At 37.9% G+C, this 19,136-nt stretch overlaps 1 protein-coding gene across 1 annotated transcript in view; it reads right to left on the reverse strand.

Moving 5' to 3' along the window:
• Positions 1–122: 122 nt before the first annotated feature.
• Positions 123–19,136, reverse strand: part of LOC140926992 (uncharacterized) — a 23,505-nt gene continuing 4,491 nt past the window's right edge. Inside the window, exons 2-4 of the mRNA XM_073376664.1 lie at positions 4,592–4,717; positions 1,253–2,833; positions 123–511 (exon numbers count right to left, since the gene is read on the reverse strand). Coding sequence (XP_073232765.1) covers positions 123–511; positions 1,253–2,833; positions 4,592–4,717 — 2,096 coding nt within the window. The remainder of the gene's footprint in view (positions 512–1,252; positions 2,834–4,591; positions 4,718–19,136) is intronic.

Here is a 19,136-nt window from a genome sequence, read left to right on the forward strand (position 1 = left end):
ACTGATTGCAAGGAGCTGAAACTTGCACAAACTCTTTAAATTTACTGCGCTATTTTAATTTTTGAACCTAATTGTCTTCGACATAAAAAGTGCGAAAAAATGACTAAATTAACTGAAGGTCTTTACAAAGACGTTTCGTATGTCATTTTTGGAACTTCATGAACTGAAATTTTGGTAAAGATGGATTCTTTCCCGCTTACTCGAGTCTTGGTTTGTTTTTCGCTCTTGTTTCCAGGTGTTTCCTCATGATCAGAATTCTTATCACCCGTCAGGGGTTGATCTTCTCCCAAACTAAATTTCATAGCACCATCTTGGAAAGAGGATGAAATTGACGGCATGTTCACTTTTCCTGTTTGCAGTTGGTTCTTAAAAACATTCCTTCCATCAAATCCACGTACTTTTCCTTGCAGGTCATTCAGAGGCAGCAGCAAGGCCAGACAGCAAGAGAAAGACCATTTGGGATTCTTGCGCCATTCTTTTATAAAGTGATAGATGTATACAATATACTGAACTGCAAAGAAACAATAGTCATAGTTACGCATATTTAGGACTGTCTGAAGTCACCTCTCTCTTTCAAGAACACCTTTTTAAAACGTACGCGTTGACTTGACGTTTTATTAGGCGGGGTCCTCTATTGTACTGTCTTAACACTTCTCTATGAATATGTTAGCTCTAATGTCAAGTCTTGTAGATTACTTACTCTGACTGACTTGCGTAGCAGTACTTACATACATACGCACTTACCTACTTACTTACTAACATACTTTTAATTAATACTTATAACAATTACAGTTAGAATGGCAGTTGAAGCTTAACCGATTTACATCGTGAACTACATTTTGGCCGAAAACCAAACGCAAGCACTGAGCTGGCATCGCCCTACTTGTGATTGGGGAGCTTTGACGTTGTTGTTTTCGTCGTCGTGGTTGCTTAGACTTCCTGTTCACGTTCCAATTTGAATTGTAAATATCATCCCCGAAGAACAATTCATGATACGCAAATGAGTTTATATAATAGGAAATACTGGTACATTTTGTCCTATTCACTTCACTTTGCTGACACGAAGGGCGATTGGCGACTCAGTGAGTAAGTCGGGTTCCAGATTACCTTCATTTAATTCAGTCTATCTTGGGCTTGTCCTAGGTAAGATTGATTCCCTATACCTTACTATAATTAGTAACAATACCCAGGGTTGAATATTATACTATTGAAGGGTAAATTAATAACCGAAGTAGTTTTAGACTTTACTTACCCACGAGAAGACCGATTACCAAAGAATTTGCTCCAAACACCAGTACCTTGAACATGATGTTATCAACATATGGATCGATTGAGGCTGGAATGTTCTTGCTGTTTATCTTACTCACAGCTCCTATTCCCAAGTTTACAAAGGTCACAGCAAGAGATATCAGCATTAGTCTGTTCTCGAATGGGTCCACAATGGGGCTGACATAGGCAAAAAACATTCCATAGAGTCCTGACATGACGCAAGCCAGTCCGACATATGCTCTACTTTCACCATCAACCAGGATCAGACCTGACGTCAGGACCACCTTCCGTACTGTGTCTACCAGTTCCCAGTACCACGAGCGCGGATGGTAGTTTTCGAAAAGGAATCGCAAGCCTGTGGTGACTTCACTGCTTTTCACTTTGATATCAGGATTTTGATGCTCGTCTTCCATTTCATTCTGACTTGTAACGGTCAATCGCGCTTTCCAGAGAGCTACAAGTGATGCTGTGGGAAGAAGTAGTATGTAAGCGACTGCAACGTAGGCAACGATGACTAATCGACTGTAGTTTGTACTCTCACAGTCGATACTGTAGTCAGTCTTAAGAAACTTTTTACAGTGGGTTTTCGTTTTGTCCCAACAAAGCAGACGGCAAGTTGGGGGAAGCACGCTAGCTGTTTTGGAGCAGGTACTGAGATATGTCACGTACAGGAAGAAAAACAGGTTTCTCAAGATCAGCTCTTTCGTTTGAGAAGATTTCCTTAACTTTTCTTCTTTGGAGGAAGCACTCCGTTCGAGTAGAAGCTTTCGTAAGTAATAAATGAGAATCGCAACGATGATGGCTGTGGCATTCATTGCAAGGATTGCAAACAAGCTCTTAAAAGCATTGACCTTTAATTCAGGGAAGCTGCAGTGAAGAGGGGCAATCTGAAATACATTAAGCTGTATCATCTCCGAATATTTTCCAATGACAGAAAGAGAATCTGGCCATTTGACGTACGAAAATGACTGTAACAGTCCATCAGTGACTTGGTAAAAGCCAATGACAATTTTCAGCCTTCCAAGTATCATATCCACTATGGATCTTCCTTTTTTCTCATTCTCTTGCTTCTTTTTACTTGACCATAGGATAACTAAAATAATGACCAGGATAACTGCCATCACGATCGACAGTTGTCCGATCATCCATTTCTTCGTTGGGCACTTTTTGCACGTTTGAAACTGTTTATAGTAGCCATCACAACAAATTTCACACAGCGGTCCACGATAGCCGTCAGCGCAAGAAGAATTGAAACCGCCATTGCAAGCCTTTGGTTGTGGACATTTGTGCGGCGTAGGAACAGTGTATGGGAACTTGATGAGGGAAGCATTAGTTGAAGAAGAATTCCTTGAATCCAAGAGATTACGCGTAAATGATTCATAAAATTGTTTGTGGGTCTGATTCTCCCATTTCCACCAGTAATGCTTCTTCAGCATAACATGATCATCCACACATTGTAATCCTTCTTCATTGCATTGTGTGCAGCCTTCAAAAAGATGGGTACGATGAAATCCTTTCAGACAGCTGCAAGCCCTAAACCCAGCAAATGTGGAAGTATCTGTACCTACAAAAAGCAGAAGTCTGTTAGTTGAATTGTATGTATTGAAACCACGAAAATACATTTTTTCCATTTTTAAAAAACACAAAGTTTGAAAGCTCGCAGGTTTTGTCAGTTGACGGCTTCATTGTCAAATGTGTTTAAATACAACAAAGCTACTTCATAAGAAAGTTTCACCGCCTTGAATTACAAGGACAGCATAGCCATGCCGAACAAACAAACAAACAAAGCATAGGCAAAACCCTAAGGATATGGGTAAATAAATTCTCAGTTCAAAACCGACGTCAAGCTTTTCTATCTAGCCTGAGAAAACAGCCTACATTTGGCGACGCTACCACTGGTTTCCCCGCCAGATGACGTCTGAGAAACGAGCGCAGAAATTCCATACTGATGACGAGTCACTACCCAGATCTGGGTAGAGACTCTGATTGGTTGAATCAAATTTCCCACGGGGCAAGACCAATCAGAAGCACTACCCAGATCTGGGTAGTGACGCGTCATCAGTATGGACTTTCTGTGCTCGTTCCTCAGACGTCATCTGGCGGGGAAACCAGTGGTAGCGTCGCCAAATGTCGGCTGCTTTCTCAGGCTATTCTCTATCTTACCCGACAATAGTCCTTATGCATGTCTACTTCAGACGAGTAAATTTAACCACCAAAGCTCGTTTTGAAATTTTAAAAGTTATAGAATTTTGCATAAATGAATTCCAATGGGAGTAGAGTTGAAAAGAATACTCACGCTCATTAAGTGAAAATGAGAAGTTTGCTTAGAAACGAGGCTTGGTGGTGAAATTTGCTCGTCTGACGTAATCAAGCTTAAGTGCTATTGCAAAAGCAGAGAATCTCGTTCAGTCTTCACCTTTATTTTCTGAGCAGTTTTATCTGAACTTCACAGACGTCATCAGATACTTTGAACAAGCTATCCGGGCTAACGCAGTTTCTGTACACTTTTCACATTCCATCTTCTAACTAGGTCGTGAGTTCGATTCTCACCTGGAGCTCGAAAAATTTTTCTGAGCTTTCTGGTGTTTGATTCTCCTTCTTCTTTAATTATAAATTACAATCAAACCAGGTCAAGCGTACCACTATAGATTCTAATGATGAAATCATTATATACAACTTATTAACCTAGAGTGAGGTCATTATGGGGAAATCCCCGTAATGACCGAACGGACGAAGTTAATAAGTGGCCATTTAGCGCTCTAAATATATAAAACCGCAAGTAATTGAGCCTGCGATCAATTAAAACCAATAACTCGTCAGTGCATAGCTTAAAAAAACACAAATCACCTCAATGGGTTGTAAACTTGAGCCCGCGATACAGACATGTCACACTAGTCAGCGGATACCTTTTTCACAGCTCTCAATTGAACATAACATAGATTTTCACTATCGAGTTAAACACTGCAGATTGTATATGCCTTGGACACCTAGCGAATAATGCCGGCCATTACAAGAAACTTTTGCCAGCTTAGCAGCCAATCAGAACACTCGTACTTTTGTAGCCATATAATAGTTGACATTTTGAAATCTTGTGGTGATTCTTATCATTCTTACTAGCATCCGATGAGCAGTAAAATCAGCAGATGGTTAAAATTATTTTGTTTTCTTCTTCAGTTCGAGATAGAATTTTATTCAAAGCCATCGAAGACGATTTCTCTTAATCTGATAGAATGCTGAGAATCTGCAGGGCGAAATTCACTGCCCATTGACATGCAAGAATGTGGTCAATGTTTGACTAAGTTTGACTACAAGATATGCTTACCTTGTGGACAAGCAACGCACTCACGGGCGCTTTTACCAGGCGCCTCAGTGTATGGCACAAAAGTTCCATTTGGACATCTGAGGCAGCTGTCATTGACAAACGCTATGGTATCCGAATAGAAGCCTCCTATAAGAAAGTGTAATTAGAGTGAAAGTGTCCTTGAAATAAATTTAAATTTGTAGTCCCAAAATATGACTAAAATGGACCTACAGAGCCGACAAAAAGTAGTTAGTTTGGGGTAAAATTGCCAGGTTACAAAATCCTTGGTTTTTGGTCCGACGTTCCTTTTTAAATTCCATGACCTACAAATAACGTAGAATTCCCTTAATATGATTGGTTTCTGTGGACGGACTTTACTATCAGGGGCGGATCCAGGATTTTTTTTAGGAGGGGGTGCACTCGTCTCTTGCTCTTCTTCAACACCAATAAGCAACGTAGTTTTTTTTGGCAGAATACCAGTTGTATTAGAAAACCGCAGGTCATCTCAGGGGAGGGTGCGCACCCCCTGCACCGTCCCCCTAGGTCCGCCCCTGACTATTGCATAACATAAGAAAAAAAAGCTAGCATCTGGTCGTATGAAGAGTCCAATAAATGTGGCTGGCTGGATACTGGGAAAGTTAGTACCAGTTTTTGCGTTTTTATGAACCGGGACAAAAGAGAGTTTGAGCATCACGTATACGGCAAACGGTAAACGGCAGATTCAAGTTGAGAATTTCTCAAAATAGAAAATGAGCAGATAAAAACAGCTCAAAACAATTCTTATGGATAAAAAATTCCATGAAACTACTAATTTGTGTTGAAATAATGAAAAGTAAACGACAATTAAAGTTGAAGTACTGGACCCAACGTTGTTCGCCTTGTACACCAATGACCTACCAAGTGCTGTTACCTCTGGCTCTGTCTTTATGTAAGCGGATGACACCACCTTTTATTGCATAGGGGACACTGTTGATAACACTGTCACTTCGTAAATAGAGCTTTATCGGAACCGAATAGTTGGTGCTTAGAGAACTCTTTAACTCCTCACTCAGTTAAGTGCGAACCTATGTTATTAATGAGAAAACCGCACATTGGGCCTCTAAATTCTGTGTCTGTTGGAGAGGATCGGATCGAGTGGGTGAAACACACTCGTCTTTTGGGCATAACACTATCGATGACAGGCTTTCCTGGTCACACTAGCTTACAGATGTAAAAAAGAATTTTGTTCACAAACTGAACCTCCTGAAAAGGAGATCGTTTTGGGGCAGAAAAGCACTATTGGACTTGTACTCCAAGATAATATTACCATCATTTTTGTATGGACTTGGTTGTTTTGGGCGTCTGCCCTAATGCGGACCTTGCACATTCACTGGAAGTACTTGATTGTAGGGCTGCCAGAATAATATACAACTTGCCCCGCGATGTGCCTACTGATGAAGTATACAGAATTTTGAATTGGAATACTTTAATACTTATATTATAAAATTATTAATTAGCTAAACTACTCCGTAGCGTGTTTATCGGTTTAGCACCTGTGGCTCTTTCATACTTGACAAATAAATCTTGCACTGCGTACAATTTCAGAAGTAGTAATAACATAATTGTCCAGCGTTTTAACTCGCAGTTTCTTAAAAACTCTGTTAGCTATAGAGGCGCTATTCTTTGGAATGCGGTTCTCGACTCATCTTACAGGCCAGTTTACTGTTTTTTATCGCAAAGTGAAGAAGGACTCTTATTTTAAGGAACTTGATTTTAGCGCACAGTCGGTCCAGTCGCTGCCTAGGCACTACCAAGAGTTTAAATGTTTTTAACTATTTTATGTTTTAAATGCTGTAGTCAAATTACTTAGTGGTAACTAATTTAAATTCATTTTAACATCGCATCTTTTTTTAAATCTTACTCTATATTTTTAGAGTTTCTGTTTTAGTTGTATATTGTAAGTAATGTTATCCCTATTTTTATTATAGTTCTATATTCATTTGTTATCACTTTTACACGACCCCACAAGCTTTGACCTTTAAATCCTTTCGTGTTTAAATAAAGGATATATTGTTGTTGGGAAACTTGATCACCTGATTCAAATTCGCGTTTGCCGTTAGATGTAAACGTGATGCTTAACCTCTCTATTGTCGAAGTCATTAAAACGCCAGAAAGAAAGAGCAAGGCCAATTGATATCCAGCCATCTTGTTGACATTCTTCTTGGGCAATTCAAAGACAAGTAGACCGTTTAACTGATAAATTCAGCTCACAATGTGTCACAACAAATTTTTACAAAGAGAAAACTATTAAATAAATAGTTTTCTAGTAGCAATACAATATAAATAAAATAATGTAACTCGGGGACGATTTTGAAAATGTTGAAAAATCTTACAGCGATTGTTTCATCACTTTTAAAATTATTAGCGCTTAATTCGCCCTCGAATTCTACCACTGCTGTTTGTGATTTGAATTCATCATCACCCATAAGACAAGAAAAAGCTCCAATAATAATCATGTAACACAATATATATTTTACCTGCAGGACATTTGACGCATTCTAGACGAATTACGTTTACAAAAGTACCAAGTGGACATGGTCGTAAATTGTACTCATTTTGAGTTGGATAAGCAAAACCAGCTCTCTTAAATGAATGGAGTAGTACTGTGCGGTTGCCCGAATATTTCGAGAGGTTAAGGGAAGTAGAGTTATCTTGACCCAAGCCGCTAAATTGAAAGATATAAATGTTTCAGTAAAAACGTTTATAAAATGTAATAAATTGACATTAAGGTCGTTCAAAAGATCGGTACATCTTATTTATCGAACGTGTTCTGTATGGATGTTCGTGTTCTGTATGAATGGGTTTTAGAAACTGCACTTTTAATTAGTTTATTATACATCTAGCCGGCTTTTTGATAACGTTATCGCCAAACGGACCTTGTCGAACAATTTTTTCGGCCAAAAACTATTTCCAAAGTAGCTATTATATAAACTAAGAGTGAAACCATTGCTGCTGCTGCTTCTGCTTCTTCTTCTTCTTCTTCTTCTTCTTCTTCTTCTTCTTCTTCTTCTTCTCCTCGCTCTTTCTTTTTCTACTAGCCTTTTCCTTCGTTACTATGATTTTGGAGCTTCTCGGGCTTAAGAAACCTGCCTTTTGACGCTTTTTCACTCAAATGACTGCAAATTTCGTTAGGTTGGTTTTCAAAAAATCGGCTAGACATATTCTCATAATTATATGAAATAAAGAAAGAAGATAGATCTAGATTGAGTTCACAAGTTTAAAGCCGAGGTTGCTAAACTTAGCCGGCAATCTGTGGAATTTTCAAGTTTTTACAAGTATAATATCTACGTAATATCCAAGGAAATAACAGTCATCAAAATCTGCAAAATTGCTAAAGAGGGAAGCAAATGAGCTAACGAGCTTTTAAATGAAGCTATTCTGCATAATATATTGGGCTCAAATGCTCAAAGATAACTAATATTGTCGAACCATCATGAGCGACCTGCTCTCGTAAGCGAAAGTCCCCCACTCTGTGAAACGTTGCATGGATCTGTGTGGGTCAATACGGCCGCACATTCGCATCAGGTGTTAAGACGTGCATTTTCCAAAGAGTTCCAGACATTCACTTTCTTTAAGATTTCTATAGCATCGTACATTCAGTAAGCAAGCCATCGTCTCGAAATCCCTTTATGAATTTTCTTAAAGCTGTTACTCTTTTCGTGATTTTCATTGTCCAACTAAGTTAATAATGGAACTGAGTGAAGTGCAGTTTGGTCTTAAATCATACACGTGATCGGAATAACAAGAACTTGAATCAAATGGGAGAACACTCATCGTACCTTAGAAGTTGCCTGCAAAGATTACCTTCCAAAAGGTAGATGTGTCCACCCCTCTTTTCGGGAGCCACCACTTTTGATTCGATTCTCGTTAGTGACCACTATAGCTTGGCTTTTTGGGTGGTCGCTTATGAGAGGTTCGACTTCTATTGCAACGCTCTTTCAACATCAAGACGGGTGATATTTATAAAAGTTTGATCAGAGAATGATACGTTCTTTAAAAAAGCGGCAGAAAAGGGACAAAAATCCGGATTCACCTATACCTCACAGTGCGAGTTGAGAAAATGGGTTCCGCAAAATTTAACTTCATCTCTTCAGTATAGTTTACATCGGGTTGATGCATGAAGCTAAAGTAACTCAGTAAATGAAGGTCAAAGACAATGCAACCGCATATTAGAATATTATTAAGGCATTAAAGAAAGTTACACACAGATAAATAGTGCAGCGCTCTCGTTGAAGTGAATCCGAAACTTTCATGGTACCAATTTTACCATCATTCATGGTTCTACAAAAGAAAACGAAAAATGGATAGTTAAGTCGTTCTTATTGATATCAAAGCCCGATTCGCAACGAGCGAAGCAACTGATAGCAAGGACACTAATAATTGAGTTTTATATAGAATTCTTCATGAAAAGTGTGCTCGTACGGTGTTGCACAATTGCAAGCTGTTAACGTATCCTAAATAGAACGAGTGAGCGCAGTGAACGAGTGTGATTCCTTATAAAATGACAGCGAGTGCATATGTTTATCATTTATATATTTTCTGGGGCTATTGCTAAGGAAGATGCAGAACTCCCTCTGTTATGTATTTGGCCAATTTCTACAACAGTTCTGATAATATACCAATCGTACTTACATGCCAGAAGTTAGGTTATGAAAATCATGAAAAGACAAGACTCGGAGGCTCACTGCTTTTAACTGAGTGCGAATCATGAAGCTGCAAAGAACGAAAAGTTAACTGAAAAGTTTTTATTACCATTTACGTTTGTTTGTATTACCACTACCATTTGTTCCCATAATTATTACTAAATGTTTTAACAAATTCTTTTCAAGTTCTTTCAAGCTGTCACACCTACCTACATATCAGCACTACTTGTACCTTGAGCTATCAATCAGCTTAAAGGAGCTGTGTCACGAAAGTCAGCCAAAGTAGGAAATTACAAAATGCCCGTTAAATTAAGAGAAACAAAAATAACCGCTTAAAACTTTAAAAGAAGGTTAAAATAACATCACAGAAATAACAGATGCCACGGATGGGCAAAACTGAAGAAGATTGAAACGGATTGAAATAAGGGTTTTTGAAAACTGTCCAGCTTAACAGTTTTTCAAAGTTGATCCCAGCTGCTTGTAACTTCAAAAATAATGCTCAGGAGACATATTTGTTTGTCTCAGATCTCTGATTTTGTCATTTAAATCTAATTTCTTCGTTTACTTTAAGTTCCATAGCGATTGAGGGCGAGTAATTGGCAAAATTAAACAAAATGAACTGGACTGCCGTGACACAGCCCTTTTAATGGTAAAAACAATTTACAGTTGCCACGTGTCAATACCACCTTTTATGGCACACCTTCTTTCAAATTTTTAGCACCCAAACTATAAAATAGTTTAGACTTTAGATGATGATCTTATCTTCATCTTTATTCAAAATTTGCATTTCCGCAGTTCACATTATCTTCATGTCTCATTCCTTTCACGGGTTAAGATAAACTCAACAAATTGGCCTGCTCCCAATTTGTGGGTCTTCATAGCTCAAATGGTAGAGCACTGCAGCGCTAAGTTACATTACAATAATCACTATGGCGATCATATCTTCATTAAAGTTTGTATTTCTGCAGTTCGCATCATCTTTATGTCTCATTCCTTTAACGGCTCAAGATACATTTATTCCATTTTCACTGCATTCGTTGAAACAATGGTATCACACATAGAACATATACATATACATATATATATATATATATATATATATATATATATATATATACACCCGTTTTCAAAAAGGTTTTCATACAGAGAGATATATAGATAGATATATACTTTTGTTCTCTTGCACGTGCGCCCGTGTGTATTTTCACTTGTTATTGTCCAACTTGTGAAAAACTCGGTTCGACGATAAATTTTTTCGTCGTCGGGGTTTTTGTTCCAATTTGAAATGTCGTTTTGATTTTTTTTTTTTTAGAAAAATACATGCCCCCCTGCGATACAAACTTGCAATGGCGAATTATATAGCTGATTTTGGGAATGAGGAAAACATCCCGCGAAGCAGCCGATCTAACCTAGTCAACGTCTTGGTCCGTTTTAATCAACTGCTATAATATTGTTGCTCCTTCCCACATATCCAATATGGATATCCACCGTCACATCTTCCTTCTCAGCGGTTTCGAAAACACTTCTTTTTTCCATTTCATCTGCGTTTTTCCCCTTATCCTGTAACGACAACAATGATATGACCTGCAAGTGACCGAATTCCTCATTCTTTAATTTTCAACAGAATGCAAATCAAGAGAATTGCAGACAATATTCGTGCATTATTTTTTTTAATTGACAAATTGCAACAAAGAACCTGACGAAAAAAAAAATATTGTTGAACCAAGTTTTTTCACAAGTTAGATAATAACAAGTGTAAATGCACACGGGCGCACGTATATATATATATATATATATATATATACACCCGTTTTCAAAAAGGTTTTCATATAGAGAGATATATAGATAGATATATACTTTTGTTTTCTTGCACGTGCGCCCGTGTGCATTTACACTTGTTATTGTCTAACTTGTGAAAAAACTTGGTTCAACAATAATTTTTCTTTTCGTCAGGTTTTCTGTTTTGTTGCAATTTGTCAATTAAAAAAAATAATGCACGAATATTGTCTGCAATTCTCTTGATTTGCATTCTCTTGAAAATTAAAGAATGAGGAATTCGGTCACTTGTAGGTCATATCATTGTTGTCGTTACAGGATAAGGGGAAAAACGCAGATGAAATGAAAAGAAAAAGTGTTTTCGAAACCGCTGAGAAGGAAGATGTGACGGTGGATATCCATATTGGATATGTGGGAAGGAGCAACAATAGTATAGCAGTTGATTAAAACGGACCAAGACGTTGACTAGGTTCATAGAAGTAGATTTTCTCATAACCATGATGAGCGGGTCATATATATTAATGTCTCACCTTTTTTCGTGTAAAATCGCGGCCTGTAAGACAACGTCTCATTGAAGACAGAATAAACTTTCGGCCACAAATGCTTTCAAGTTAGTTTACAGTTTCTCTTAAGCACACCCCTGGACAGCGCATTTTTTAATACACTCCATCAATAAAAATGCTTCGTCACTTGCTACAGATGCCATGGCATTTGGCCTACCAATTTGGTGACGCCGTATAACTCGCGGATCGGCTGCTTCGCGGGATGTTTTCCTCATTCCCAAAATCAGCTATATAATTCGCCATTGGAAGTTTGTATCGCAGGGGGGCATGTATTTTTCTAAAAAAAAAAAAAAAAAAATCAAAACGACATTTCAAATTGGAACAAAAACCCCGACGACGAAAAAATTTATCGTTGAACCGAGTTTTTCACAAGTTGGACAATAACAAGTGAAAAATACACACGGGCGCACGTGCAAGAGAACAAAAGTATATATCTATCTATATATCTCTCTGTATGAAAACCTTTTTGAAAACGGGTGTATATATATATATATATATATACACCCGTTTTCAAAAAGGTTTTCATACAGAGAGATATATAGGTAGATATATACTTTTGCTTTCTTGCACATGCGCCTGTGTGCATTTACACTTGTTATTGTCCAACTTGTGAAAAAACTTGGTTAAACGATAAATTTTCTTTTCGTCAGGTTCTTTGTTCCAATTTGTCAGTTAAAAAAATAATGCACGAGCACTGTCTGCAATTCTCTTGATTTGCATTTTCTTGAAAATTGAAGAATGAGGAATTCGGTCACTTGTAGATCATATAATTGTTGTCGTTACAGGGTAAGGGGAAAAACATCAAAGATTTTCATTTTTAAAACAACGCAGACGAAATGAAAAAAATGTGTTTTCGAAACCGCTGAGAAGGAAGATGTGACGGTGGATGTCCATATTGGATATGTGGGAAGGAGCAACAATATTATAGCAGTTGATTAAAACGGACTAAGACGATGACGAGGTTCATAGAAGCAGACTTTATCATAACCATGATGAGCTAGTCATGTATCTTAATGTCTCACCTTTTTTCGTGTAAAATCACGGCCTGTAAGGCAACGTGTCATTGAAGACAGAATAAACTCTCGGCCACAAATGCTTTCAAGTTAGTCTACAGTTTCTCTTAAGCACGCCCCTGGACAGCGCATTTTTTAATACACTCTATCAATAAAAATGCTTTGTCACTTGCTACAGATGCCATGGCATTTGGGCTACCAATTCGGTGACGCCGTATAACTCGCGGATCGGCTGCTTCGCGGGATGTTTTCCTCATTCCCAAAATCAGCCATATAATTCGCCATTGCAAATTTGTATCGCAGGGCGCAAGTATTTTTCTAAAAGAAAAAACTCAAAACGACATGTCAAATTGGAACAAAAAACCCGACGACGAAAAAATTTATCGTTGAACCGAGTTTTTCACAAGTTGGACAATAACAAGTGAAAAATACACACGGGCGCACGTGCAAGAGAACAAAAGTATATATCAATCTATATATCTCTCTGTATGAAAACCTTTTTGAACACGGGTGTATATATATATATATATATATATATATATATATATATATATATATATATATATATATATATATATATATATATATATATATATATATATATATATATATGGTAGAGCACTGCAGCGCTAACGCAGAGGCCATGGGTTCGAGTCCCGTTGAATTCCCTCAGATTTTTTTCGGGTTTATTTGCAATTGCTCAAGTTGCGATCACCATTGCAATGATCATATCTTCATTCAAAATTTGTATTTTGGCAGTTCACATCATCTTCATGATCTTAGAGCTACCGATAGCATAGCTAACTTTACAAACAATGTTCGTTTGTCTGAACTTTGTGAGCTATAGATTGATTACTTATTCTTACTTTTTTATAAGCATGTATATACATATGATATTTTTTATAATTTAACATTATTCTGTGTAATTAGAGGTATCTCTAGGAGGTACTAGCGCTTATGTGCTACTCTTCTACCCGGTTTCAAATAAAGCTTTACTGCTACTACTGTTACTAACTACTACTACTTTGGGGCAAGTTATGAACCATTCATAAACAATACAAATCATCTTATACTTACATTAAGACCTTCTGAGGTTGTTCATCTGGGATTCTGAAAGCTCGATGCCCAATAGTCTTGATAGGATTATCTGAAAGCACTCTAAAGGTATGAATTGCGTGAGTGTATGTTAGTATATAAAAAGCTGCTAGTCGAAACGCCAGTAATCAAGTGACCAATCAAGTGTCCTTGAAATACATTGTAAGACGAGAAACTTTCCCTGAGTTTGTGAGCCACTTGAGCGGATTAAGAGAAAATAATTGGACACGTCGTAGTTTGTAAGATCTTGAACATAAATTAGAGGAAGGGATCTTCGATTCAGCTAGGACCTAATAGTCCGATACGAAGTGAATATCCATTTCCCGCTCCCTCGAACATTTTGCAGACATGTAACGTTTTAATCATTTCTCTAAGGGTATTTCAGAAATAGATGTTTGCAGGATTGATTGATGGCTGTGGCTGTACGAATACATTCTTTATTTTCACTAAAAGCCACTTGTCATCTACGTCTGAAGTTGAAAAGAAACCCTTCTAAAAATCTGTGATAATACAATTCAGCTACAAAACTAAAAGTAGACTTTTTTTTTCTTCATTTTGCCTGTTAAACGAAGTACCATCTTAAACTAAGGGGGTGTTTACATGACACCGGGGCGAGTTCACTCCGCTTCCCTCTCATGGCTCTATATTTTTTTACATGACACCACCACAAAATGTCATGCCGGCGCGGTTTCATAGGCGCGAGTCACCCTGGTTGTTGTACCGGGGCGAGAATTTCACTCCGATATGAAACTCGCGCCGGTGCGAAATGGTTTTTATCAAGAGAGGATAAAGGGGACAGAGAAGGCATCTCCCATACACACCCTATTCCATAGGTAATTCGTCTCAAGTTGTTTTTAGAATCGGGATAAAGATACCTCGCGCGCTGCGTGGATGTTTCGTGGAAGTTTTGCATGACTAAACGCCGTGCAAAATGTCGGGCGAAAGGCAATGAAAGCGTAAAGAGATCGAGAGCATTTCTGAATATTGAAACGAATTGAGTTGGCGCTCACCTAGGAAAAGGGAATCGCTGGACTCTTTGACAACCCGTGAAATCAGTTTAACTCGAAGTTGTCGTAACCTCGGCTCTTTAATAAAATGAGAAATTTCGCCGGTCTACTGAAATCGGTCGTTTGTACAACAAAGCAAGTAGGGCGCCAAGTGTTATTTTTGTTCAATAATAAAAGACTAATAATAGAATAAATATCAAACCAGAAACTGCTCTCTTCAAACTGTAAATTATAAATGAGCCTGAGAGAATATTTAGTGTGTTAAAGGATTTCCCTGCTGTACTGTTAGCTCCATACAAGAGAGGAAGGGCGATTATTTTTTAATTTCCGTTTCGCAATATCGCTCTCCACGTCTTCGGCCATTTTGTTCTGCGGCAATTCGTGAAGGATGCGTGGCTCTGAGCGTGGGTCATCCACCCGGAACACGTTCGCGCTATGTGATTGGTTGTTGTCTAATCCCCCTTGGGATCTGTGGTCTTATAAATAACTCGAGACGAATTACTTATGGAATAGGGTGTGTATGGGGGATGCCCTCTCTGTTCCCTTTATCCTCTCTTGTTTTTATATAACAAAGTTACTTAGTCACAAAATGAGTGGCACCATGGTGGAGTGGTCTGGGAGTTGCCTTTTCGAGCAGATGAAGTAGATTCGACCCCTGGAGTGTTTTCTTTACCTTTGCTGTATTTTTTGTTAAGTTTTAGTTTTTTAATCCAGTTTTCTCCTTTGGCTTGTTTCCCTTTAATATTACTGCTGATCCTTTCAAGCGTTGCGAGGTTTTTAGGATACCGTATTTTTAGTAACCTTAGTTTCTTATGTTGTTTATTTGTGGGCTTTTACATTGTTTAATTGTTTTTTTGAGTAATTGATTGTGTGGTAGCGTTGATTACTCTTTAAGTGCTAATTGTTTATAAATTGTTGCTTTTTGCTCAATCCTTTGAGGTTGCTGCTGTTGCTACAGTTGTTTTGCTGTTGTCATATTGTGGTGTTGCGCTTGCAGACATTTTTGAAAACTGTTTGGTAGTTCGTTTAAAAAAAAACAGCTTGCTGCATTTAATTATTAAAATTTGTCTCTGGTAATATAAAGTTTGGTGGACGAAGCGAACTTTAAAGGGACTGATTGGAGATCCATTTGCTCTGAAGAGCTAAATTATACATACTTAAAGCCTAGTTTATCCTTTGATGAACTTCCTATTGCTGTGTCTGAACTCCTCAATCTCGCCGTGCACCGGCCCTTAAAAGTCCCGGGCGGGGGGGGGGGGGGGGGGGGTACTGCCATATATGGGCTGTATGGGTATGTGCCGCTGAGAAGGGTATGGTTTTCAAGCAGTTTACTCTAGGATAGGGTATATAAATTAGAGCGTTTGGGTCTAGAATAGGGTATCATTTTTCAGGAAACTGATCATTTGGTTGAAGATTTTATCTAGACTGGGGAAACAGCTACTCTAGGATAGGGGGATTTTGGGAGTTTACTCTAGTATAGGGTAGCAAAATTCAGCTGAACTAGCTCTGGTATAGGTCAAGGGTTCCAGGGTCCCAGCGGCACATCCCCACCCAGAAATTCCTAAAGTGCCCCCCCCCCCCCCCGCCCGGGTTAAAAGTGTGACAGGTCGATATGAATGCTCTGAAAATTTGCCCGCCGATAGAAAGGAATCTTTAAAAGTGATTAAACCACTGGACGTTTCATCCAAACAAAGTACAGGTTTTCTATGACACAGGTTTTCTATCACAATAGGGATCTCAAATCGGGATCGCGACAATAGGGACCGCCAAATCTAAGAAATTGGAACAATACATCCGTGAGATATTCGAACTTTTTACCCATCACTTCGACAAACTCTTTGTTCGCCATTTTGAAAATCACTGACACGAGACGTGACGTCATACTGGTAAACATGATCATCATCAACATAACTTTATTGTGAGAACTAACTTAATTAAAGCTAATCTAGGCGGGACAGAGGAACAACTGAGGGTTAGGGTTTAACTTTTTTAAATATATATTATTGCATAGATATATTTAAATTAATATTATTACATAAAGACAGAATTAAGGAAACGATAACGTTAGAGGTTCGAGAGAAAAATCAGTTGAAACTTAAAAGACCTAATCATAATTATACAGCCAGTCCAACTTTTTGTATGATGATAGGTGCTGATATGTAATCATTTTCTTCCCGGAGTAGTCAATCGATAAAAATCGGTATCGATAAAAATTGATAGCAATCAAGTGATTTTTACCGATTGATAACAGAAATCGGTGAAAATCGATAAACTTAATTGCTGTGTCAAATCGATGTTATCAATTTTTCTTGATTTTAACGATATATAACGGTAAGTCCGGCAATGTTTTTTTTTTGGCATAAGTACAGCTGAGAAAACACATCCACGAGTAACAACTGATCAACAAACATGAAAATAAGAAATGTGGAAACCATTACAGACACAAGATTCTCTCTAAAACCGTGACCCTGTTGTACTTAATAACAGAAACGGTTCGGTTTCATAATTACATTCGCAGTTGTCGCAGGCAAGTACCACGAGAAATACAATCTTAGATAAAAGATTTCCACGCCTGAATTTCAGACATACTCTAGAGTCAAAGGGATGCCTGAAACTCAGACCAAAAGATTTCTCTCGATAGCTTTTCACCGTTTTCCTTTATCAATCGATAAAATCGCTTGATCGCTAACGATCTTTATCGATTTCGTTTTTTATCTATTTTCTACTCCGGGAAGTAATTACATTCGTAGTTCTCGCAGTTCTCGCAGGCAAGTACCACGAAAAATACAATCTTAGATAAAATATTTCCCCGCCTGAATTTCAGACATACTCTAGAGTCAAAGGGATGCCTGAAATTCAGACTAAAAGATTTCTCTCGATAGCTTTTCACCGTTTTCCGTTATCAATCGATAAAATCGCTTGATCGCTAACCATCTTTATTGATTTCGTTATTTATCTATTTTCTACTCCGGGAAATAACTACACGCGGAACTGAGGTTATTTTGAAAGGGCGGCAGACCTAAATCGTGAAAAACTGGGAAAAATATAAAAACCTGGCCAATATCGGCCATCCGAAGAAGACAATAAAGCGGGTTTTTTAAAAAAAGATAAGGTTTTTTCAGAATTTTTTTTAAAAAGTGATAATAAATTGTTTGATCCTTCGACTCTCAATTGCAACTCAATTGTCAACAAATTCACTGTTTGCATGAAATCAGTAAACGAAAAAGATGTGTCATCGATTTCTACCGATTGATCGATACAATCGATTTCAATCAAATCAGATTTACCGATTTTTATCGATTTATCTATTAATAAATCGATACCGATTTTTATCGATTGACTACTCCGGGTTTCTTTTACCAAAATATCTAGAATTTCTGTTTTAAATTCTTTCTTGTTTAGATTTCGCAAGCTACACGGTATCTCATTCCACAGTTTTACGCCAAATCTGGAAGACGATCGAACGCTTATGTTTCTCTAACCTAGTGCTTTGTACGTAAAAATTCCTTTTAAGTATTTTTAAAATTCGTCATGTTTCGTTCGAAATATTTATGGTAGTGCTTACACCATTATCACAGACATATGATGATTACCTGTGCTCAGTGTGCCTTAATTATTCATAATGGATTTTCCTTCTCTATAATACAATACGAGGTAACTACTTTCTTTACTCTGCCTTGGTCCGGTCATCATAACATATTTTCAGTAAAGCGGACTATACTTACAATATACCAAGCTGTCTCTGGGCTTCGAAAGCTTCATCACTGATTGACTGAAGGTGATTCCTATTGAGCAATCTATAATTCAGCAAAGAAGAATGCAATATCATGATGGTATTTACTGGTTTATCTACGAGGGCGCGCTGTCGAAGCCACAGTGTGGACGAGTGGTTAAAGGAGTCTTAGAGCTCTTGTCTTGTAATTCGGAGGCCCCGAGTTCAAAACTCGCTGTGACCGCTAGCTGGATTTGTTCTCGGTGGTTCCGGGTTCAAATCCTAGGCCACACTTGTAAATAGCCAGCTAGTTTGCCTCCAGCCATTTGGGATTCTTAAACCTGTTAAGTTTGATTTAGATTATTTGTTTCAGGAATTTGTTCAGCCCCTATAGCATTAGTACTATAAATACTACCGAGGGTAAATAGAATAAATGTAAATAAGGCATTTAAAACAATTTTCTTTTAGCACGAACGTGTTTTGAACGAGCTATTTAGCTCATTAGACGTTAGATAGATAGATAGATAGATAGATAGATAGATAGATAGATAGATAGATAGATAGATAGATGGGTGGATGGATGGATAGATAGATATATTGATAGATACTTTTTTTAATGAGGGTTTCACTTGATATCCACAGATAATATAAGCGTGGCCCTCGAAAAAAAAATTAAACATTAATTAGTATACGGTTATCGCGGAGGACATGTGCTTCG

The sequence above is a fragment of the Porites lutea genome, chromosome 1 (assembly GCF_958299795.1).
Source record: "Porites lutea chromosome 1, jaPorLute2.1, whole genome shotgun sequence".
NCBI lineage: Eukaryota > Metazoa > Cnidaria > Anthozoa > Scleractinia > Poritidae > Porites > Porites lutea.